At 47.1% G+C, this 24176-nt stretch overlaps 1 protein-coding gene across 1 annotated transcript in view; it reads right to left on the bottom strand.

Annotated features, from left to right (window-relative positions):
* TNR (tenascin R) overlaps window positions 1-24176 on the bottom strand; it is a 78955-nt gene that overhangs the window by 12631 nt on the left and 42148 nt on the right. The window contains exons 9-16 of the mRNA XM_060276597.1: window positions 21669-21932; window positions 19618-19884; window positions 15259-15378; window positions 12836-12979; window positions 9615-9734; window positions 7978-8121; window positions 7654-7784; window positions 5180-5312 (exon numbers count right to left, since the gene is read on the bottom strand). Coding sequence (XP_060132580.1) covers window positions 5180-5312; window positions 7654-7784; window positions 7978-8121; window positions 9615-9734; window positions 12836-12979; window positions 15259-15378; window positions 19618-19884; window positions 21669-21932 — 1323 coding nt within the window. The remainder of the gene's footprint in view (window positions 1-5179; window positions 5313-7653; window positions 7785-7977; window positions 8122-9614; window positions 9735-12835; window positions 12980-15258; window positions 15379-19617; window positions 19885-21668; window positions 21933-24176) is intronic.

Below are 24176 nucleotides of genomic sequence, written 5' to 3'. Positions count from 1 at the left end.
CTGTGAGGTAGGTTAGGCTAAGAGATGGTGACTGGTCCAAGGTCACCCAGTGAGCTTTATGTGTGAGTGGGGATTCGAACCCTGGTCCACACTTCCCCTTGCCCTGCTACTCTTTAGTGGAAGACCTGGGCGACATTAATAATAAAGTTTCCTTTGTGCTGCTTATCTGGCAATTCTCCTAGAATCTCATGTACATATGAGCCACAACGGACAGCTATCATGGCTGGGGGAATGAAAGCACCTTGTTATGTCTCTAGTCAACCTGAGCACGTTCAAGACTTTCAGTGTACAGCTGGGGATTTTCTCTTTTGTTAATCACACCTTATTGTTCTCATGGAAAGCCTTATGAGAACTGGAGGCAGCTGGTGCTGCGCTTCGTAGCTTTCTAGGGTCAAACTGCACATTATGCTAAGGCAGGGGTCAGCAAACTTTTTCAGCAGGGGGCTGGTCCACTGTCCCTCAGACCTTGTGGGGGGCCAGACTATATTTTTTTAAAAAAATATGAACGAATTCCTATGCCCCACAAATAACCCAGAGGTGCATTTGAAATAAAAGGACACATTCTACTCATGTAAAAGCACCAGGCAGGCCCCACAAATAACCCAGAGGTGCATTTTAAATAAAAGGACACATTCTACTCATGTAAAAGCACCAGGCAGGCCCCACAAATAACCCAGAGGTGCATTTTAAATAAAAGGACACATTCTACTCATGCAAAAACATGCTGATTCCCGGACCGTCCGGGGGCCGGATTTAGAAGGAGATTGGGCTGCATCTGGCCCCTGGGCCTTAGTTTGGGCATGTTTGTGCTAAGGGCATATTTGAATCCTGCACTTGAGGTTCCCTGCATCTTTTGCTTTAGAACGATCAGCTGCTGAAGGTGGGGTTGGAAACTAAACTGGGGTTGTGATCTTCAGGGAGGTGTTCCTTCACCAGACCTTTCTCCTGCGCTGTATTTATGTGGGAATTCCCCCCCCCCCAATTATTATTTCTCTCTGGATTCACTATGTTCTGCAGATTTAGCTTGGGAGGCAAATGGCAGTGGCGCAAGGGATTGTCCACGGCTACCTGGTAAAGTCATCGTGACAGAGATAAAATTCAAATCAAGCTAGTTTTCCTGACCCGTAGCCCAGTCACTTAGCCACTATATTACACCAGCTTTCTGTCGTGTGCACCACAACCCTGAAGCTCTTACTGCTATGTTACGCTGACTTTTAAATAAAAATAAACTCTTTGGAGAGTACAGAAGTTGGTCACCTCAGCAGATATCAAAATATACCAACCATGTAAAAACCAGCGACACAACGCTGAATTACGCCAGGAGGTCTGATATGCTTTTCATCTGTCAGCAAAATCAATCTAAAAGCTCTGCATTGGCTTTCATCCCTAGCAACCTAAGTCACCCTAATCCTTTACACTAACTGAAGTGGAAGGGAGAATAATGCAACAGCCACCGATCTATACCTGTATGAGGCAAGCAGGGTTTTTGGCTATTGATAGCTGGTGCTGTTAACTGACAGCCTTTTCAAAAACCTTTTCATGCACATCAAGGAAGAATATATCCGCGGAAAGTTCAAAGGCAGCCCTTTTAGACTACTAGAGATATAAACACCAAGTGAGTGATTTCAGAACTATATGGGTGTGGACAGCTCCTTCCTGCTTCTTTTGAACAATTTAGGTACGGATGTAATTGGATTCAACATCCAACCACTTTTGTGCATCCCCTTTCTAAACAAGCCGTTCCACTCTGGGTGCCCTCTTGTGCTGTTTCACAATCCATGAGTCTACACAAGAGTACTCTCCAGTGCGATATTATTATTTCTGTAGAAACCCGCTTCTTCCAAATGCACCACTACCCGGATTACAACTATTTGTAGCATAAGCTAATCTAAATTCAGGCTGTGGAATCTGATTTTTTTTTAAAAATACTTGCTATATTATAAAGAAACAGATGTTAGGCAGTCAAAGCTGTAGACAGCTGTTCGTTTTCACTGACCCAGGAAAACACTGTTATGTATTGTTGGATGAACTTCAGTTATTTAGGCCTGGAGATGTGTATAGGATGCTTGGAGGACTTTGACCTAACACCTTAATGTCTGCCTTGCCTTGTAACAGTAGCTGCAATAGACCGACTGGTTCAGTCCTGTAGTTGATCAATCAATGGCTTCCTGCTGGTCCCAGGGGCATTTAAAGAGACGAGTGAATAGTAATTCCAGAAGAAACTCATGGCGGACTCAGAGGATCCTTTGGGGCAATGTACTCAAGTGGTGGTGGCTGCGCAATTCCATATACTATTGAATTTGCCTAGTCTAGTTCAATTTCAATCCAGTTTTGGGTAGAAACAGAGACTTACAGTGGAGGAAACACAGGAGGAGTGTGATCCTTCTGGACCTCGGAGCAGCTCTTGATACCACTGACCACGGTTCCTCCCAGTATTAACTATCTGTGGTGGGAACTGGGGGCCCAGAAAAATGGTGTTTCTGCTTCTATATTGATCAGGGGCTCCAGAAGCGGTGTTGGGAGATTCCCACTCTGTCCCCTGGCAGCTGTTCTATGGTTTGCCACAAGGTTTTATTTTGCCCCTTTTGCTATTTAGCGTCACTCAGAAGCTTCTTGTAGAGGTTATCTGGAAACTGGGAGTAATGTGCCATCAGTACATGGAAGACTCCCACTTCTACCCTTTCCATCACATTCAGGCGAAGCTGTGGAGGTGCTAAACTGCTGTCTGCAACTGGTCATGGACTGGATGGAGGCCAGTTAGCGGAAGCTTGGTCCATATTAAGGCAGGGGAGCTTTGGGTGAGTGATCTGTTTGGACTGGGGTGGTGGTATTCAGTCTGTTCTGAATAAGACCAAGGCTCCTCATACTGATTCCTTCGCTTATCGCCTCGGAAGACGACCACATGAAATTTCTATTGGTGGACGCTAACCCCAGGGTTACCCGCGGAGTGGCCGTTTATATCTTGCAGGCCCTGAAACTCAGAGCTCTCTCGACTGGCTAACTTTCTCTAGACGCGGATTTCACTAAACATTCCCCAGTGGACAAAACACACATGATGCATCCTAGTTTTTACCAAATTCTGTTTTATATCGCATGTTTTTATATCCAATGCTTTGTAAGTGTTTGATACATGTTCTGTATAATAGCGGTAGGTTACCGCTATTATTATTATTATTATTATTATTATTATTATTATTATTATTATTAATGTTTTATGTGTTATGTGCTATGGCCAACCAGCTAATGCAATAAAATTTTGATTTGTTTGGACTGGGGTGGTGGTATTCAGTCTGTTCTGGGTAGGGTTGAACTTTCTTTGAAGGATCATGTCTACTGTACAGTTTGAAGTGCTGTTAGATCTAGCCCTATCTGTAGATGCGTGAGTGGCCTCTGCTGTGATCCCTCATAGCCAGAGCTAGACTAGCCACACCTGCATTGGTAACATTTCACTCAGAGAGGTTCACAGACATCCACCTGGCAATGTCTCTATCCTCTTTTCAGTGCCCAGTGAACACTTTTCATTTGCCTAGGCCTTGCCCTTTACGTTTGTCCCTTTATGCTGGGTATTTCTGCCTCCCATGACTTGTTTGTTTTTGTATGCTTTTAAAAAATGCATTTGTATTCTTGCACTTTTATGCTTTGTTTGCAAACTGTGAGCCATGGCAGGGACGTGGCTAACAGATGTCCTATATAAAAATAAATGAAATGATAAAAAAGGAAGCCTCCCTCCTGCAATCTTGTCATGCACCCCATCAGATTTAAACTTGGAGCCAAACATCGCTCTGTGGGAAAAACCTTTGGGGCGGTTAAAGAGAAGGGCTTTAGTCAGCGGCAGAGCATCCACCTTGCATGCAGAAGGTCCCTGGTTCCACCCCCAACATCTCCAGGTGGGGCTGGGAGAGACTCCTGCCTGGAACCAGAGAGCTGCTGCCTGTCAATGTAGACAATAAGGAGCTGTTGTTGTTGTGGTTTAGTCGTTTAGTCGTGTCCGACTCTTTGTGACCCCATGGTTCAGAGCACGCCAGGCACTCCTGTCTTCCACTGCCTCCCGCAGTTTGGTCAAACTCATGTTCTTAGCTTCGAGAACACTGTCCAACCATCTCGTCCTCTGTCGTCCCCTTCTCCTTGTGCCCTCCATCTTTCCCAACATCAGGGTCTTTTCCAGGGAGTCTTCTCTTCTCATGAGGTGGCCTCAGCTTCAGGATCTGTCCTTCCAGTGAGCACTCAGGGCTGATTTCCTTAAGAATGGATAGGTTTGATCTTCTTGCAGTCCATGGGACTCTCAAGAGTCTCCTCCAGCACCATAATTCAAAAGCATCAATTCTTTGGCGATCAGCCTTCTTTATGGTCCAGCTCTCACTTCCATAATAAGGAGCTAGATAGAGCCATAGCTTGACTCAGGATAAGACAACTTACTATGTACCTCTGGTTTGAACTCTTAACTTTGTACCCCACTCCATACTCATTTTTGCTTTTGCCTTTTGTGTGTGGGGAAGAGGGAGGGTAACACATTTCAGCTATGAAATTTAAGTCAGCCATAGAAACCAGCCTGTGTATGTATGGAGGGGGTTAGTCTGGAAGTACTAAGTTTATCTGTTAAGCAACATCAACTTTGGCATGGGCCAAGGAATTGTCTCTTTAAATCTCAAGGGAAAAAAGATTACCGGTACATGTTTTCTTTTAAAAAACCCAATCTTCTGATGGAACCTCAGTTAAAAGTGATTGTGACTCAGCTGAGCAACCTCAACAAGCCTCTGGCTGGCAAGGAGACCCTCCTTGGAGCCCGATGGGATTGTCTTTGGGCTCTAGGGTGGGTTCTCCTCATAAACCACTAGGATTCTCCAGGGTTTTCCCCATTATACAGTGGTACCTCTACTTACGAATTTAATGCGTTCCGAACGCACATTTGTAAGTCAAAAAAAATGTAAGTCGAATCTCATAGGAATGCATTGGGAGAAAAAATTCGTAAGTCGAAGCAACCCTATCTAAAAATTCGTAAGTAGAAAAAATCCTATCTAAACCGCATCCAAGATGGCGGACGGAGCTCCATTTGTAAGTAGAAACATTCGTAAGTGGAGTTATTCGTAAGTAGAGGTACCACTGTACATGATTTCACCACTCCTGTGGTGAGTTCCACCACATTTTCTTCTAGAAAGAAAGCCCTGGGTAACCCTCTCACCTGTAGTGAAGATGGTAGAGGTGAATCCACTCCTCACAGCATCCTGGGCTGCTTGCAGGCGCACGGTGTATTCTGTGTTTTCCGAAAGCCCTTCTAGGCGGATCCAGGTGTCTTCTGCATCCACAATCAATTCCTGTGCTCAGTCACGAAAAGAGATGGAAAATCAGAGGTGAGCAAGAGAGATTTGTGGGGCTAACGTACACATACCTGCCAAGTTCCTCTCTGAAAAATAAGGGACCGGACCGAAAGTAGCATACCGGAAGTAGCGTGGTGGCTATTTTGGAACTGGGCGGAGCATGCTCAGAAGTGACTTTTGATGCTGCTGTGCCCAGTTCCAAAATGGCCGCCACACCAGAAGTTGCGCTGCAGCCATTTTGGAACTGGGCAGAGCAGCATCAAAAGTTGCTTCTGAGCATGCTCCGCCCAGTTCCAAAATGGCCGCCACGCCAGAATAAACCGGGGGGGGGGGAATCCGTTTTTTCGGCTGGGGACAGCCGGAAAAACGGGGGTTTCCCGGGGAAAACGGGAGACTTGGCAGCTATGCGTACATGGCTGGCCCAAGACATTTTGGTACCTGAGGCAGAACCCCAAATGGTGCCTGCCTCCCTGCCAGAGAAAAAGGGGTGAGGAAAGAACTATATCAGGAACAAGGGGAGGGGGTGGAGAGAAAGATCTACACCAGGATCTGCTGCCCCTGCCGCCTTAGGTGGTCACCTCACCTTGCCTCATGGGTGGGCCAGCCCTGCTCAGGTACATAACACAGAAGTGGAACCTGGAGGCATTTCGAGGATCAGGATTCTGGTCTTGAACTTACAACCTGAGGGGTGTCAGGTTGTGTGAAAGCAGTCCTTCAAATTTGAAAGAGGCTGGAAGTCAAATTGTGAGAATTGGAATACTGCTCAGGCACTTCCCTTGTGAATGTCTAGCAGGAAAACCAAGGGTTAAACACCCCCTTCCGGCCTGCCATTCTCCTGTGCAAGTGCCCTTGCCCCCAAATTTATGTTGCAAGAGAAACACAGGAGCGGGAGCCTCATGTTTCCTTTGTAACGTTGGCTTCTGCCCCTTGCTAATGGGTGTGTGTGTGTGTTAATTCCATAACTTCAGTTATGTCTGAACAAATCACACAAATCATTCCCACAAGATGTTTTCGGAGACAGGAGAGGCCTGCAGGAGTGATATGGGGTTGTGGGGCCCCAATGGATTTTCCCCATGATGAGTTTTGCCTAGTAAAACTTCTCTTGCTCCCCATTTGTAGCACACAGTCCATCTTCCAGCTTGTCTCGTGAATTTGCTATATTTCGTTGATTTATGGCAAAATGCAATATGTCACCCAGATAGTGCACACAAAGTCTTTTCAAATGCAGCGCTCACAACGGGGACATTAAATGTGCCATAGCTGATGCAGTTTTGGATAAGAGAATGACTCTATTCCCCTCCACACCCTGCAGTTTAGCTGTGGAAATGGTATCCCATAAAGTTTCATGACTTTCCCAATTGCTTGTTTTGTGTCCTCCTTGTGTGAGTGAAGGCCACAAATCATGGCATTAGAAGTGGCAGGCGAGGACAAGGGTATCCCACTCCCCTCCAAGAACCCACTTGTTAAAAGCAGGCAGTGATCAGGTGCTGCTTCTTGGCAAAACACCCATTGCCTGATTATTATGCAATGGCTCAAACAGGGGTGGGAGATGCTTTGAGAAACTGTGTGAGAAAATGTGGGCTCGTGCTAGGGAAGACTGCTGGCCAGTTTTACTTGTATGCTATTTCTTTCCATTAGTTTAATGTTATCCCATTAGTGGCAGGAACGCAGGTGGCGCTGTGGGTTAAACCACAGAGCCTAGGGCTTGCTGATCAGAAGGTCGGCGGTTTGAATCCCTGTGACGGGGTGAGCTCCCGTTGCTCGGTCCCAGCTCCTGCCAACCTAGCAGTTCGAAAGCACGTCAAAGTGCAAGTAGATAAATAGGAACCGCTACAGCGGGAAGGTAAACGGCATTTCCATGTGCTGCTCTGGTTTGCCAGAAGCGGCTTTGTCATGCTGGCCACATGACCTGGAAGCCCTATGCCGGCTCCCTCGCCCAATAGAGCGAGATGAGCGCCGCAACCCCAGAGTCGGTCACGACTGGACCTAATTGTCAGGGGTCCCTTTACCTTTTTATCCTATTAGTATTTATTTCATGCTATGCAAATACTGTGCTGAAATGGTAACACAGCAGAGCTACCGTAACATCAAACAAAGGACCTGAAACAGAAAAAAAATGGTCTCGATAGCAGTGACGAAAAGGGGAGGGGAAGTGACTATGAAAACTGCAAAAAAACAGAACAAAAAGGGATTGAGGGCTGTTTTTTTGGGGTGGTGGTGGTGGAGGAGGGGAATGAAATCACAACCCTCAGGCAAAAACAACAACCCCCCCCCTGCACATTTGGAGATCATCTGGCTCCACCCTGGCAGGAGAGACTTATTGGAAGAAAGGACTCACCTTGCGGCTCCCATCAGGTGACCGGTAAGTCATGATGTAGTTCTCAATCTCAGCCATAGGAGGCAGCCACGAAAGCAGTGCACTTCGCCGAGTCACTTCACTTGCAGTCAAATTTGAGGGAGGATCCAAAACTGTTGGCAAATGAATCAGAGTAGGGCAATGATTTTGTTGCAGGGTTTTGTGATATGCAAGCTACAGTTTGAATACTCAGGGATATAAAAACCCTTCATCGGAAAGTTTGTTTCCTATATCCCACAGGAAAACAAGTTGTCAGTTGTTGTGAATGTTATTTCCTGGCAGTGAGAATTAATAGGCTATACTTACGAGTTGTAAAGTTGGTGAAGATGGTTCTGCTGGTGACAGGCCCATTGGTGGCATACATGGTGACTCCGTAGCTCGTACTGGGCAGCAAACTGATGAGTTGGTACTCCTGGTTGGTCCCGTCCACTAAAATGGTTTCTCCGGCAACTGAAATCAGGGGTAGATTGTACAGAACATGAGGCTTTCGAAATGACAGCCTTCTAGTGTGAGATCCAACTTGAATAAAATAGGCTTTATGGTCAGATAGCCTTCAGGCAGGTCATAGCCTATGCAAATATGTCAAGTCTTAAATCAGGACTAATGGATACTTGTTGGAACTTGTGGATGGACCACTCATAAGACTGAGATCAATGTGGAGAACAATTATGTTGTCAGGACTGGGAGCTATGCCAAGGTGAAAGGAAACATCACTTCATGGTGGGGGGAAATTGATTGTGTGGATCCATCCTACTACAGGAGGAATGTTACACTGGAAGTAGAGAATGTTGCAGAAGGACAGCAAAAACTCCGGACACTTTGGTCTATAAGGTGCCAACTTGGCATCTAAGTGTGCCTGTCAATACCTTCTATAGGACTTGTGAAAGTTTTCAGTAAATATCCCCTCAAAAATGCACGATCCACAAGAGATTGCTTTTCCTGATTAGTTCCCATTTGCACTGGCTCACCCTCTCCTAGACTGAACATGCATCGGATTCCAAAATTAAACATCTGTTTTGGAATTGGCAGCCATTTTGTCTTGTGCTACATATCCCACTTTGTGATTGACACCAACAACGTTTTCTGAAAAACCCAAAAGTTCCTGATGGTCCCAAAAGTCTTGTGATCCCAACTCTGGTCTTCCTGGACCACTGCATTTTGTGACAGGGACTGTGAGAAGGGGTGGCGGTGACTTGCAAAGTTCTTCATTCCAAAGAGTTCCCTCTTTGGACGGTCAAGGCTGGTGTTCTGGAAGCAAAGCATGGGCCAGGTGGATGGACCAGGTCGGGACACTCTAAATGCAGCTGACCTTCACTCAGGAGCATAGCAAGGGTGTGTGTGCGGTGGGGGGCAGTCCACCCCATGTGTCACCACTGGGGTGTGTGACAAAATGCTGGGCGGCACTCACTGCGGGGCCTGAAGCGCGCCCAAGCTACGTGTGTCTTCTGGGAGTGACGCGGTGGGTTGGGCGCCTGCAGGCTCCACACTGCCCAAATGGTCCTCCCATTGCCCCCCCCGCCAGCTGTAGGGTGGCTGAGTGGGAGGAGGCAGGCAGATTCCAGAGGCCCCACGGTGCCCCTGTGAGTAGGTGGCCCCGCCTCCGCAGGCGCCACCCCAGGCACCCAATCGACTTGCTCCACTGCTGCCTTCACTCAGACAATACACAAGACTGAGGAGCCAGGCCAGAGTCTCAGACTTTCAAGGCCCAGATGAAATCCCATGGGCCCCTGTGTTATCGGCTGAACTACAGTCGTATCCTCTAGCACCAGCACAGTGCCCTAGAGAGTAAATTGGCTGCTAGGACCCTCCGTTCGAAACACACATATCCGTCCCCTGCTTCTTCACACCAACCTCCTCTATCTGCCTCTTTTGAATTCTCCCAACCTGTCACAGGGTGCTCCCTCCATGCCCCACACAGTACTGCATACCAGACACAGACATACCTGTGTCATGTGTGAGGACAATGACATAATTCTCAACTTCAGCCATGGGCGGGTCCCACTTCAGAAGGGTCTCTGTTGGGGTGATGTTTGTGGCAGTCAAGCTCTCTGGATTCTCCATGGCTGCAAAACAAAAAGGCAAGGTAAGGGAGTCAACACAGAAGTTGTTTCTTTGCTTCAGGCATCAGCCATGACAAGGACCTGGAAGCAGCTTAAAGTCCAAAACATGGGCGTACCCAGCATGGGGCAGGGGGGGGCAGCTGCCCCTCCTAAAAGCTGGGCAGCTGGAGAGGACAGGCAGGTACGCTGCCTGCTGTGCTCTGCTTCAGCCTGCTTGGCTGAAGCGAAACGGCAGCAGCGGCAGTGAAGCTGCCTCCGTTGAAAAAGACCTGGACCTGGGCTAACTTCAGCCCACACTCTTTCAAGTCACAGTGAGCACAGCACAGAAAGTGCTGCCCCACAATGCTCCGCGGCACCTCATTTGCATGCCGTGGAGCATTGTGGGGCAGCACTTTCTGTGCTGTGCTCGCTGTGACTTGAAAGAGTGTGGGCTGAAGTTAGCCCAGGTCCAGGTCTAGGCTTCCTTCAACGGAAGCAGCTTCGCTGCTGCTGCCTCGTTTTAGTCACCGCTGCCATTAAAGTAGCGGGCGAGGCAGGAGTGCAAGCGTGGGTGGCTCCGTGTGCTGCCTTGCAAACGGCCCCCTTTTCTCTGGGGGGCAGGGACGTTGACCATGCCTCCTGGGGGGATCCTGGCCATGTCATTGCCAGCTAACCAATCAGGTGGCTGGGGGTGTGGCTGGGGGCGTGGCTGGTGTGCCCCCCTAGCTTTGATTCTGGGTACGCCCATGGTCCAAAAACCATGGAGCAAAAATGTAAGGCAACTAGTAGGAACTATGAGGCAGACCTATGCTCATGATTCAGCAGCAAGTGCTGTATCCAAACCACAAGTCATTTGCATGTGAAGCAAAGCAAGCGCCGAAAGGAAAACGGTGCCATGGCTCTACAGCCTGAAGTTGAGGCCCAAATGCGATGTGATGGGACAGCCAGGTTATTTTTTGTAGATCAGTTCCATTCACACACAGAGTGGGGAGTGGGTTCTGAATTTGACACCAAAAGTAGTTAATGAGTTAGAGGTGAATCTTCCCCATCTGACCTCTCCATCCCTCCTTTACTTCACTACTTTACTTCACCCTCTTGTGGCCCAGCTCTGGTTCTGGGAGTGAACTGGGATGGAGAGAAAGGTGCTTGGAGCTATGGAGAAGCAAGAGGCACGTCCATTCAAATGTTAATAACCGACTCCCTCTGCCCTTTGTATGTGAATGAGGCCTGCAAGCAAACATAGAAAAATGTCTGCCCCATTGCGTATAGGTTGGCTCTTCTTTATTTTCATTACTCCGTAGGAAGTCCCTTTTCTATTGATCTAACAGTAGTTGTGATCTTTCGGCATCTTGGAATGGAAGTGCTTCTGCAGAGGTACAATTTGAGAGATAACACAGCAAAGCATATAATGGGGGATGTTTTCAACTGCCTCCTCCTCACAAAATCAATGACATGAGATGAATGGTATGAGATGAATGGAACATTATGATACACCACCAACCCAAAATTGCAGAAGGCATTTGCAAGGTAAGGGCATTAAGAAAAATTGGACTCTGTTTAGTATACTACCTGCCATGGGAGTAGCCAGGATTTTTGTTGTTGGGGGGTGGGCAGGACTTAGGGAGGGCAGAACCGATGTGAATGGTCAGTTAGTTACGTATTTATATTGCTTTAAGGGACCCAGGTGGCGCTGTGGGTTAAACCACTGAGCCTAGGACTTGCTGATCAGAAGGTCGGCGGTTCGAATCCCTGTGACGGGGTGAGCTCCCGTTGCTCAGTCCCAGCTCCTGCCAACCTAGCAGTTCGAAAGCATGTCAAGTACAAGTAGATAAATAGGAACCGCTACAGCGGGAAGGTAAACAGCGTTTCCGTGTGCTGCTCTGGTTTGCCAGAAGCGGCTTTGTCATGCTGGCCACATGACCCGGAAGCTATACACCGGCTCCCTCGGCCAATAATGTGAGATGAGCGCACAACCCCAGAGTCGGTCACGACTGGACCTAATGGTCAGGGGTCCCTTTACCTTTACCTTAATTGATCTAGAGGCGGCCCTGTTTAGGGAAGTTTTTAATGTTTGATACTGTACTGTTTTTAATATTCGGTTGGAAGCCGCCCAGAGTGGCTGGGGAGGCCCAGCCAGATGGGCGGGGTATAAATAATAAATTATTATTATTATTATTAATTATTATTATTATTATTATTATTATTATTATTATTATTATTACCTGCCCCCTGCCCCCTGGCCATGCCCATGCTACCTGCTACTACAATTCTCTCAGCAGATTCAGTTTTGAGCTTAACATTTCTGTGATGCTGCAGTACTTGTGAAAGTATGGGAAGTGAATGCTGTGCCCTCCCAGCTGTTCATTGGCAGCCACCAAATTACCTTGCCCCCGCCTAACATTTTTATTACTTAAATTTACCCAATGCCCTATATCCAAAGATCACAGGATGGTTTACAACATAAAAATAGAAAACAGGTTGTTTAATCAGCCGAAGTCCTGGTTACAGAGCAACGTTTTCGCTTGCTGCCTAAAGATATGTAACGAAGGTGCCAAATTCCTGAAGGAAGCTCTTGCTACCAACCATTTGATGCTTCTTTATCCTAATGCTTACCTTCCAAGTCCCGGACTGCTGAATCCGGGACCGGCAGCCGTGTGACACCGGAAGTTGCGTCGACGTAACTTCCGGTGTCGCTTTGCCCTTCTATGGGCACCAAAAATGGCCGCTGCCGGCTTCGAAATTCACTTGTACGCATGTCAGAAAGTGCGACGACGCAACTTCCGGTGTCGCTCCGCCCATCTATGGGCACCAAAAATGGCCGCCGCCGACACCGGATGTTGCGTCTATGCACTTATGGACATGCGTAGATGCGACTTTTGAAGCCGGCAGTGGCCATTTTTGGTGCCCATAGAAGGGCAAATTGGAAAGAAAGAAAATGGCCGCTGGCAGGAGAAAATAATGGAGAAAAACGGGAGACGAAGTGATACGGGGGACCACCGGGAAAAGGTAAGTAAAAACGGGGGTTTCCCGGGGAAAACGGGGTACTTGGCAGCTATGTTAATGCCACTTGCATTCACAAGTAAACTCTGGACAGTTCTGTATAACCCCCAAAATGCATTCCATACCTGTATACAGGATGTGTGAGAGAGGCTCACTTTCTTCTCTGCTTCGGACACTCTTCAAGCTGATCTCATACTCCGTGGCAGACTGCAGGTGGCTGAGCGTGTATTCAGTAACACCTTTGGCAATAACAAGGCTGTCCACTCGTCCTGTTTGGATGGAGAAAATGGCTCCATTATGACTAGCAAATCCAGGTGCACTAAAAATAGGCTAACAACAGCCAGGTGTCAGCCGCACAGACACCTTTCAGCCTTGATCGCCATGGAAGTCGCCAGAAGAGCACATCCTCTGGCTGCTTCTCTCTTGTATTTGTCCACATGGCTATCGGAGAGGTAGCCAAATGGGACTCCATGGAGCCCTTGGACTCAGGAGGAAAGATGTATGTTTTGATCAAAAGTTGGTCCAGTGCCAAGTGTGGTCGGAAGAGCTGCCCTAGCCAGGGCCAGCTCTGGAGAAATAAAGCTGCAAACCGGACTCACTGGCAGAGAACCCAACAGGGCCCCCTCCCTCATTCTACATGGGGAAGGCGCTAAGGCTGAATTTTCAGACTGCACACCTCCCATTCCCACATTCAGCGTCCCCTCCCTGAATCCTGATGCCACTACCCCAAGGTTGAAAGACATGCGCTAAACCAGCATTGCTAATTCATCTGCAACCAAGTGTGGCTCAAGACTGCAAGCAACAAGAAACTAAACAGTATTTAACTGGAAGCAGGAGAGAATAACCAAAGAGATTAGCTCAACTGTGGCCTCTTCTTCTATCAGCTAAAGGCATGGGGGGGATGGGAAAGGATCACTTCACAGCAAAATAAATAATTCTAGGTATATTGTATTGTTCTAAAAAGTTTAGCTTTTTTAATAGCTCAGAGATCACTTTAGGTTTCTGCATATGTCGGTTCAAATAATGCAGACACTCATCTTTGCCATTAAAAAAGGTGCAAATAGTGTACTAAATTTCTATGTGATTAATTTAAGGATATTATAGTAAAGATAGTAAATAATATTTAATGTGTGAGATATATACACATTAGAAAAATATATGCATCTCTTGAGAACAGCGTCATATGGGTGAAAAATAATCGCATGGTATTATATTAGTATCACAGAACCATAAAATTACAGAGTTGAAAGGGACTCTGTAATTTAAGGCCCATCTCTGTATAATAATATATTCTTGTTGGTTGTTTAAAGTTTGTCTCCAATAAGTTAATTTGTTCATTGGGGCAATTTCCCATAATTTCTGTAAGATGGAGTTATTTTTCTCTTTGCAGAGCTGAGGAAGCATAACCTTACTCGCATTAACAAACTTGCAACTAATTGCATAGCTATAAGTGCTGCTTCTGAGTTTAATATACACAGACCCTTAGCGGGTCTTTGAAATATTATAACCTGTAATTTCCTGTTCTAAAATATTTGGGCAACTTAATGAAGGGGGGGTAGGGGGTGGGGAAAGCAGCTCACCTTTATTTCTGCTTTGCATTCTATTCCTTCAACACCTCAACAGACTTGTGACTTGAGTATGTGGCACAGCAATAGTAAATCCCTTGCTCTAGAAAACTATTTGTCTACTCTAGTTTTTGAGGATGAGAATATTTAAAATGCGGAAGGAGCCCCAAACCCCACTCAATTCATTCTCTTTTGCAAATGCACAGCCTTGAAAAATACAAGAGCTTCCACAACACTCCCCTTGCTGAGGGAGAGATACTGTAGGTGTCAGCAAACATGTAGAAGTAACACATACTGTACACATATCCTAAGATACATGTTTATACCATGCAATGCACAAAGCACCTTTTGGATCCCAAAAGCGCAGGCTAATAGAATCAAATGCACAGTGTATTATTTCTAGAAAATGTGTATTTCAAAGTAATTACCAAAAGTCCTTTGGTTTGGAAGTAACTTGTTTGAGGCGCTTGTCAAATGCAAATGAAGGTTCCTCGCCAAAACCTTTAGCCTTCTTTTATTTTAATGACCTATCTCTGTCTTTGAGGTGATGAATTCTGAAAGTCTGGACTCTTTAATCTTGTGGAACCCAGTTGAAGAAGGTATTCAGGCTGCAACTGTATGTACACTTACCTGGAAGTCAGACCTATCTAACATACAGGGTCTTACTTCTGAGTAAACAGGCACAGGATTGTACAGTTAGCTTCAAAGGAAACACCCACATGCTAAGCTTTCCAGAGAGCAGTGGGTTTATGGGAGAGTTCTGTAGGTAGTGATGTTGTGGGAGGGGGTCAGCCAAAGGATACACCCTCCTCACACACGCCTCCTTAGGGACCTCCTAACTGGGAGCAGATGAAACAAGATGGGAGCAGGCAAATGAACCCCCTAAAGGGACAGGTTTGGTCAGTTCACACAAGACCCTGTAAGAAAGCAGGCACCCCAAAACACCCAGGTGAGCTGTTTCCACAGACCTCTGGGAGTGTTACCTTGGGCAGATTTGTAGGCTATCCTATAATGGTCAAAAGATGCAATAGGAGGAGCCCAGTGGACCGTCACAGAATCTGTAGTCACGTTGTCAATGGTCAGGTTCCTTGGTGGATCAATCCCTTAACGAAGCAAAGTAAAGAGATAAAAGCTGGCAAACACATTGCACATTGCACAATTCCCAACCGGAAATGCATCACTTCTTTTGATAACTGTGGTGGCTTCTTTTGATAACTGTGGTGTGCTATTGCACAGTTACTTATTGTATAATTCACACGCTTAACAATTGCTAGTTACAGGTAGGTTGCCGTGTTGGTCTGCCGTAGTTGAAACAAAATAAAAAATTCCTTCCAGGAGCACCTTAGAGACCAACTAAGTTTGTCATTGGTATGAGCTTTCGTGTGCATGGTATCTGAAGAAGTGTGCATGCACACAAAAGCTCATACCAATAACAAACTTAGTTGATCTCTATGGTGCTACTGGAAGGAATTTTTTTTATTTTGTTTTAACAATTGCTGGTTATTCAACACAACACTACACTTGACAGAAAAAAATTCTTTTATCGCTGTTTGCAAAATGAATTTATTCTACTGTATCCTGTCCTGCGGAACCTTCTGAAACAGGGTGTGACATTTTTTAAAAAAACTTTTATGATGTCAGGGCCTGGGGTAAGTTGCACTAGATGTTGTGAAGAGGGAGTGACAGCTTGACAGGGGACTGCCATTTTTCTCAGTAAAGCCATGTTTTATATGATATATAGTTCTGGCCAGAGGTCATCTTTGTAGGTGTTTGATTGAGGACAGAAATATATAGCCAAAAAAGAGAGACCATATTTGATGGTAAGGTTATGGTGGTAGAGGAGACACCTTTTGATGTACCAAAGTCTCAAAAGAGAGGGGGGGGAGGCAGACAGAACACCACTGCTCAGTGTCACTTTCCAACAGTGATAGCTTATTCTCTAAAAGTCTCACTTTATTATTTTTTAAAGGCAATCCCTTAGCTGTCACTGCTAAGGAGAAGACCTTAACATGTGCACCAAAGCATAATTGTATGTGTATCGGCAGAGGCCTTATAGCAATGGCTCATTTGTCATAGTAATTGGCAAGGCAGTTAACACGATTACATATTTCATTCTTCATTTAAGGAGCTGATCTTGATGCCACTCAGGAATGCTGATTAGGAGAAATATCCAGCGATGGATCTAAGGGACAGTGGTTCACCACTTGCATCCTCTTTCGAATGCCCTCCCCATGGAGACATCATCAGTATCATTTAGGTGCCAGAAAACATTTGTGTTTTCTCAGGATTTTCTGAACTGCAAACAGAAGCATTTTCTTGCAGAGTAGTTTGATTATACTGTCTTTTTAAATTTATTTAATAAAAATTATAGACCTTTTGATTGTAATAAAACCTCTTAAGCGGTTTACAAAAAACCAGGTTGCTGCTGCTTTAGTTTGCTTTAATTTGCTGTCTGTGTTGTTAATAATAATAATAATAATAATAATGATGATGTACTTTTTGCTTCTTCAATTTTATTGCTGGTGCAGGATATCAATTATGTGAATAAATGGACAAATAATCAAGACCCAGAGAAACAGTGAAAGAGACCATAACAAATTCATGAAATCTTCTTCAGTACCCCATCACTTAATATTCTGGTTGTGGGAGAGTAAGATTCTTTGGCATTACAGCCACAGCTGCCTGCTTCTGCCTTCAACTCTACCAAGTACAAGATTGCTACAGACATCAGTCTTCCTGCATCGTTCACGAGCCAACACCTCTCAGGTGTTGCTGTGTGTGAGGAGGATACAGTAGTGTGTACCCCTTATGCAGGTGTATTGCCTCTGTCCTCCACACACACTTCAGCTGGAACAATGTGTGCGGCTTTTCGAAGGGGATTTCAGAATGAACATGCAGTGAGCAAATCTGGTTTCTTGGCTGCTGAGGGGATTTTGAGGTTAACTGAGCATACATGTATAATTCCTTTGTATTGCATTTGGAACCAGTTGCGGTCTCAAAACCCAGCTCTGAGACTACAGGAGGATGGATGGGAAGATTACTGTTACAGCAACCCAGGGCAAATCAGCAGGCATGGGGAGGGGGAAAGGAGATTTGGGATCTACTGTAGCGTTTGACAATTATGTGGGCATAGGCACCATCTGCTTGCATTGGAAGGGGGAGAGGTCAGGGCCGTCTTTCCTATTGGGCTGACTGGCGCGGTGCGCCAGGGCGCCCGCCCAGCAGGGGGCGCATCAAGGAGGCACACGGAGATGCCCGCGCCTCTGCCTCCGCCTCCACCTCGCCCGCTCCTTTCCCGGCAGCGGTGGCTGAAATGAGGTGGCAGCAGCGGCAGCAGAGCTGCCTCCATCGAGGGAAACCTGGACCTGGGCTACCTTCCGCCCACACTCCTTCAAGTCACCATACCTTCCAAGTCCCGAACTGCAGAATCTGGGACTGGCAGCCGTGTGACACCAGAAGTTGCGTCGACGTAACTTCCGGTGTCGCTTTGCCCTTCTATGGGCACCAAAAATGGCCGCCGACGACAACGGAAGTCGTGTCTATGCACTTCCGGACATGCATAGATGCGACTTTTGAAGCCGCTGGCGGCCATTTTTGGTGCCCATAGAAGGGCAAATCGGAAAGAAAATAAATGGCCGCCGGCAGGAGAAAATAACAGAGAAAAACGGGAGACGAAGTGATACGGGGGACCACCAGGAAAAGGTAAGTAAAAACGGGGGTTTCCGGGGGGAAACGGGGTACTTGGCAGCTATGCAAGTCACAGCGAGCACAGACACATGTGCTACGGAGCATTGTGGGGCAGCGCTGTCTGTGCTCGCTGTGACTTGAAGGAGTGTGGGCGGAAGGTAGCCCAGGTCCAGGTTTCCCTCGACGGAGGCAGCTTTGCTGCCGCTGTTGCCGTCTCGCTTCAGCCGAGCAAGCGGAGGCGGAGCACAGCTGGCAGCGTCCCTGCCTGTCGCACCGTGCCCTCCAGCTGCCCGCTGCGCCTGGCCCTGCCAGGGATCATCGCGCCATGGCGCCCGGTACACTTAAGACGGCCCTGGGAGAGGTGAAGCTAAGAACCCTTTCCGTCCCCTGTGCGGCCAAACTGAAGCAAGACACTACTTGTGACAAAAGCAGGAAGAGTGTTTGATGTGCCTGGGCAGGAACTGGAGGTCTGTAATCCTGATGCTAGACAAGGCACTGATTCATGCCGCCGCTCCTGCCTGCTTCTCTGCTGCTTCCTCTGCTATGTCGATAAGCAGCCAACTTCAGATGATGCATGGCCACTTCTGAGTTAAGTTCTTCTAGGTTAGCAGACATGGCCACAGCCGGGCCAGAGCTGGCAGTAGACCCAGGTCTCACCTGTTCTCTAGCTCAGTGTTTCCTATACTTCTAATAGCCGAGGCACACTATTTTTCTGAATTAAAATTAATTCCTTCCTGCTCTCCTGGGACTCTTGTGAAATCACTGGAATAAGAAGCACTTCCCTCAGACGAGTCCACACCATTGTTTTTCTGCATATGTTACTATTCTGGGAATATCTCCTGAACAGAAGGAAGACCCTGGCCCCAAACAGTGACCTGTGGAGAGGTCATTCTGGTGGCCTCCTGTGTGTCTGGTGCTTTGGGCTTACAGGAACCATGGGTTATTTAATTAACTTAGTACATCCCACTGCTTCTAGCTAGCCGTTGGGGCAACCAACCTTTTTCTAAGGCAAACCTCCCACTGTTTGCCTTTTCTGGGGCAAACCATCTTCTCAATCCCTTTTGTTTCCCTGTTCTCTGCTTCCCTGTGTCTCTTCTCTGCTTCCTTTATTCACCCCATGCCCCCTTGCAACTCACCAAACCCAGGACCTACCCATCCCATTTCTGGTTTGGTCAACAGAGGAGAGCAGGGTGGGGACGGACCATGCATGCTGCATTTTTCAGACAGGGGTATTCAAAATGGTGGGCATGCTACCATAAGATTCATGTGTGTGCATTAAGATGGTGCTGTATTCACACTCATGCTCAGAGATTGTTGAGGAGGAAAGCTGAAAGCTTATGAATGGCAACCCTAGCAACTCATTTGAACCCTAGCAACTCATTTGCAAGATGGGGGAAAAATACAGTAGAGTGATTTACAATGAAGAGGCTGAAGAAAACTGGAACAGTCACTGGTTCATAGCGATAGTTGGGATGTGTGTCATTTTGGCTTGAGTTAAATGTGAATTCTAAGACTCAGCTCTAAGACTTTGATGTTTGGCTCCACTCTGTTTTCTGTTTTTAATTTTGCAACCCATTCAAGCACAAAGGATCTTCCTTGGAAGTGGACAAGACATAGATATTAAACTGCAATGGAGATAGCACTACAACTGTTACCTGTTTTGATGGAGCCCATGATGGGCTCAGAGCTAACAAGGCCATGCACAGCCACCAAGGACACAACGTACTCTGTGGACGGCTGCAGGCCAATCAAGGCAGCATGTCTCTTGGTCGGGTCTAGCATCACTTGCTTGGTTTCCTCTTTGTCCTTGGGGCTGTAGTTCAGTATCAGCCTATCTGCTGGAGGAGAGGGGTCACTCCAAGTGATGTTCACACTGGAGGAAGTCACATGAGAAAAGTGAAGCTGTGTGATTGGCCGGAACCCTGAAAACAAGAATGCAGAAGAAAATGGCAGGCTGGGTCTTATTTACTGTAGCCAGGAAACATGCAAAATGTTGAAAAAGGTGAGTACATCTGAGCATGTACAAAACGACCAAAGGGTAAGGCTGCTTCCAAACTAGGTTGATTCTATATCCTGCCATTCATAGGAATGGGTGTGGCTACATGATGCACATTTGAAAACTCTCCCCTTGATTAGGTTATCCATGCCTTTCCCTCCCTGCACATACCCCAGGTGAATGGAGAGGAAAGCAATGGTTGCAGTCTTGGAATCTGCCCACCCACAATGCCATTGGGCGGGTGTGGATACCCCCCCCGCCCAATAGCTGGAACCACCTACTGTACATCTGTTTTTAAACGGACACACTGCAGATTAATGCAGAATCCATTTGTGATGAACTTTTACTTGCAGAATGAAAGCAGTCTCTCAAGAAGCACTTTTCATGAGCAAAACAACGATTCATTAAAAGAATGTGTGTACACAGCCCCAGTCTTCTGTAATGAGGGTAAAGATTATCCAGTTTAGAAATGTATTTTCTGAGCTGTCTTGAGTTTTAGGCTCCCCCCCCTTTAAGAATTAATCACAGGGTGTAGTTTAAATGCTCTGCATTTGACCACTGCCCCAAAAGGCGAGATCAATGTAGGGTGTAAATCTGAGGAAGGGGGAACAGGAAAAATGTGGCAACAGAAAGAGGGCACGTGAAGGTTCTTGCAAACATGCAATTCCATTACCTGGGCTATCTCTGCACTTAGCATTTTGGAAATAACATACCCATCACATTAGGCTCAAGCAATTAGCGGTGCCACAGTGTTATTTTGAACCGGCATTCTGGGAGAAGTTTAACACTTTCCTTCCTTGCTTCCCCCCCCCACTCAAACCCCCTCCTGCTATTAGCAGAAGAAGAGATGCTGAACCTCTCTCCCCACCAACACCATGGGTTAAACCAGTGTTTCTCAACCTTTTTTGGGCCACGGCACACTTGTTCTATGAAAAAAAATCCCGCGGCACACCAACTCTGTGCCGCCCTATATTTAGTTTAGTTTGGAGGGGAGACGTAAAGCATGCCACTGAAGAACTGCTGCGTGGTAGCCAGGCGGACCCACCAGGCGCAGAGCCTGCGGAGCGAGCGGGGACACATTAGACGGCACGCACAGACCCCAGGCGGGCAGACATGGGCACGCAGCTGCCGCCGCCTCCCTCCCAGCCGCCCCAGGCAGCCGCCGCCGCTCTGGCCCGGCGAAGGGAAGCCCTGCGCAGCCTTCCCCGCCTGCCTCCTCCTCCCCAGGCGGCGGTGCCCTCTCTGGCCTCCGGCTAGATGCTGACTCTAAATTTTGCTGCAACGTGCGGCGACGAGAAGGGCGATTTGCATTGTCATGTGCCTGGCGGCCGCCAATACACAACACTGACCCGCCGGAAAGGAAGCCGGCCGGGTCACGACGTGGGCGCTCGCCTCGCGTCGTGACCCGGCCGGCTTCTTTTCCGGCGGGTCAGCGACGTGACAATGCAAATCGCCCTTCTCGTCGTGGCACACTAGCCAGCGTCTCGCGGCACAGTAGTGTGCCGCGGAACACCGGTTGAGAAACGCTGGGTTAAACACTCTCTCTCATAGCACCACACCCCCAACCTTCAAAGCAGCTAAGTGGGGCTGCAATTAGTGAAAGAAATGACTCTTCAATGGCGTATCTACAGTAACATGGTCCTTAGGTAGTCAACCAGCAAATAGTAGTAACAGACCCTCAGAAAACCTCAGGTGACCCTCAGTACCTACCTGTGAAGGCATCCACTGTGCTCTCCAGGCTCTGCTGACGGCCTCTTTCAGCAATGACAGAGATTGTGTATTCAGTCCCAGGTTCCAAGTCTGATAGTGTAAGCTCAGACTTGTCTTTGGCAACGGTAACCTCAGATGCCATTCCTGAAGCGGGAATGAAGATGACCCGGTAGTGATCAATGGGGCCCTTGGCTTTGGTCCAGGACACAGAGATGGATGACTCTGTGGAAGCTGTCACTATGAGGTCGTGAGGGCTGTCGAGCTCTGGCAGCAGGAGAAGGAGATTTAAAAAGGTAGCCTATTAACAGCTGGGAATGCATGTCTGAGTTTAGATTTTTACACACACAATAAAAACACAAAATGCAGCATTGAGCCTTCTTGAAATTCTCTTAAAAAGAAATTTAATCAGAGGCCCAAATTTAATGATGATGATGATGATGATGATGATGATGATGATGATATTTATACCCTGCCCACCTGGCTGGGTTTCCTTGGCCACTCTGAGTGGCTTACAGCATATATAAAAACATAACCAACCATCAAACATTAAAAACACCCCAATACAGGGCTGATTCAGGTGTCTTATAAAATTTATGTAGTTCTTTATCTCTTTGATATCTAAGGGAAGGTTCCACAGGGCGAGTGCCACTACTGAGAAGGCCCTCTGCCTGGTTCCCTGTAACTTTGCTTCTTGCAGTGAGGAAACCACGAGAAGGCCCTCGGTGCTGGACCTCAGTGTCCAGGATGAACGATGGGGGTGGAGACGCTCCTTCAGGTTTAATGCGTCGAGGCCATTTAGAGCTTTAAAGTTCAGGACCAACACTTTGAATTGTGCTTGGAATTGTACTGGGAGTCAGTGAAGATCTTTTAGGACCGGTGTTATATGGTCCTGGTGGCCACTCCCAGTCACCAGTCTAGCTGCCGCATACTGGATTAGTTGTAGTTTCTGAGTCACCCTCAAAGGTATCCCCATGTAGAGCACATTTCAGTAGTCTAAGTGGGAGATAAGCAGAGCATGCACCACTCTGATGAGACAGTCTGCGGGTGGTCAGGGCAAGGGATTCCACAAATGCAACAGGGCTTCCTCCGCAAAAAGTTGGTCCAGAATATTTTCACACCAATAGCACTTCTGTCCCCCAGCAGTGAATAACAATGAATTAAATAACTGACAACCCATTGTCTCTTAACAGTGTCCCAAAAATTCTCCCTGGGCCTAGGACAGGCCAGAGGGCGGGTTTTTTTTGCCTTGCCAGCTGCTACTGAGTTTCAGTTGAATTTGATAGAGATGACATGGCATGGCTTGGCTAGTTTGAATCTCTCTATGTGCAATGACTGTTAGGGCTTTAAACCTAAGACGCTGGCAAATTAGCAAGATCACGTGATTTAAGTTGTTAAGTCGTTAAGTCGTTAAGATGCTCAGTATATATAGAGCGTTTGTTTTGTTTGCCTGTGGGGTGTGGAGCAGCCATGTCTGAAAGCTCTGGAGGTGTTTCTGTTATCTGTCTGCAATAAAACTGTCTTCGAAAGTTGGGCTTCCGTGGGTCGTTACTGGCAAAGCTACAAGGCTTTTACCGCAACAAGAATCCAGCCGCTGTGCTTGATTAATGCTCTGCAAAGAGAACTGTTTCTGGTCTGTGCAACAGAAGCGTTTTACTGGACCAGTGCAGAAAAAAACTCTTAATGATGTATGCAGATGAAAACTTCATTGGCCTTGAAGCCAGTGGCTCCTGCCTCATGGGGTTATCACATATCTCTATGCAAGCATGAGGCTCCTCTGGGGGTGTGTGTGTGTGTGAACTAGACTCTATTGTCTCCTTCAGCAATCTCTCTTCTCCCTTGACTATGGTGTGGAACTGCAGTATAGAACTGAGCTGGGCCCACAAAAGTACAGGGGATGTGAGGGACAGAAGTTACAGGCAAGTCCCTCCCATCTTAAGCAGCAGCTCGTCTCCCAGCGCGAATGCTAGTGGAGAGGGAGAGGTCTCCAGCGGAGACTCAGGAAGTGGTGACCGAGGCTCAGGCAAGGTAGCGGAGCCCATGCCCAGTGTGGGAAGGGAAGTGGGCAGCAAGGGAAAAAGGCCAATCCCTCCCACCCCGGAATTGCGGAGGAAACGAAGGGGGCGGAGATTCAGTATCCCGAGACTACTTTGCTGGAAGAAAACGTGCGAATCTCCATTCGGAGGTTCTGACCCCTAACTGACAACATGTACATAGTACTGTTCTGCACTGTAAATAATCAGCACTAAATAAAAGAATGAAAAGACAACGCTTTGAGGAGTCGTTACTCTAGAGTAGCCGCTACCGCGCCTGTGACAGGAGCCTAAAAATACAGATCCAGAATCCTTAGTGGTGCCAACACACAATCAGAGTGGTCACTGAAAGTTATTATGATGAAGAAATGGATTTTGGTAGTGTTGATAGAGCAGTGTGATCTACAAATCAATACCTCAGAAATTCTAAGGCTGCCTTTGATATTTGCAGTTGTAATCACTGTACAAATATCACATA

The sequence above is a fragment of the Zootoca vivipara genome, chromosome 7 (genome assembly GCF_963506605.1).
Source record: "Zootoca vivipara chromosome 7, rZooViv1.1, whole genome shotgun sequence".
In the NCBI taxonomy this organism is placed as follows: Eukaryota; Metazoa; Chordata; class Lepidosauria; order Squamata; family Lacertidae; genus Zootoca; species Zootoca vivipara.
Note: the sequence above shows the minus strand (reverse complement) of the source record. Positions and strands in the feature narration are given on the sequence as shown.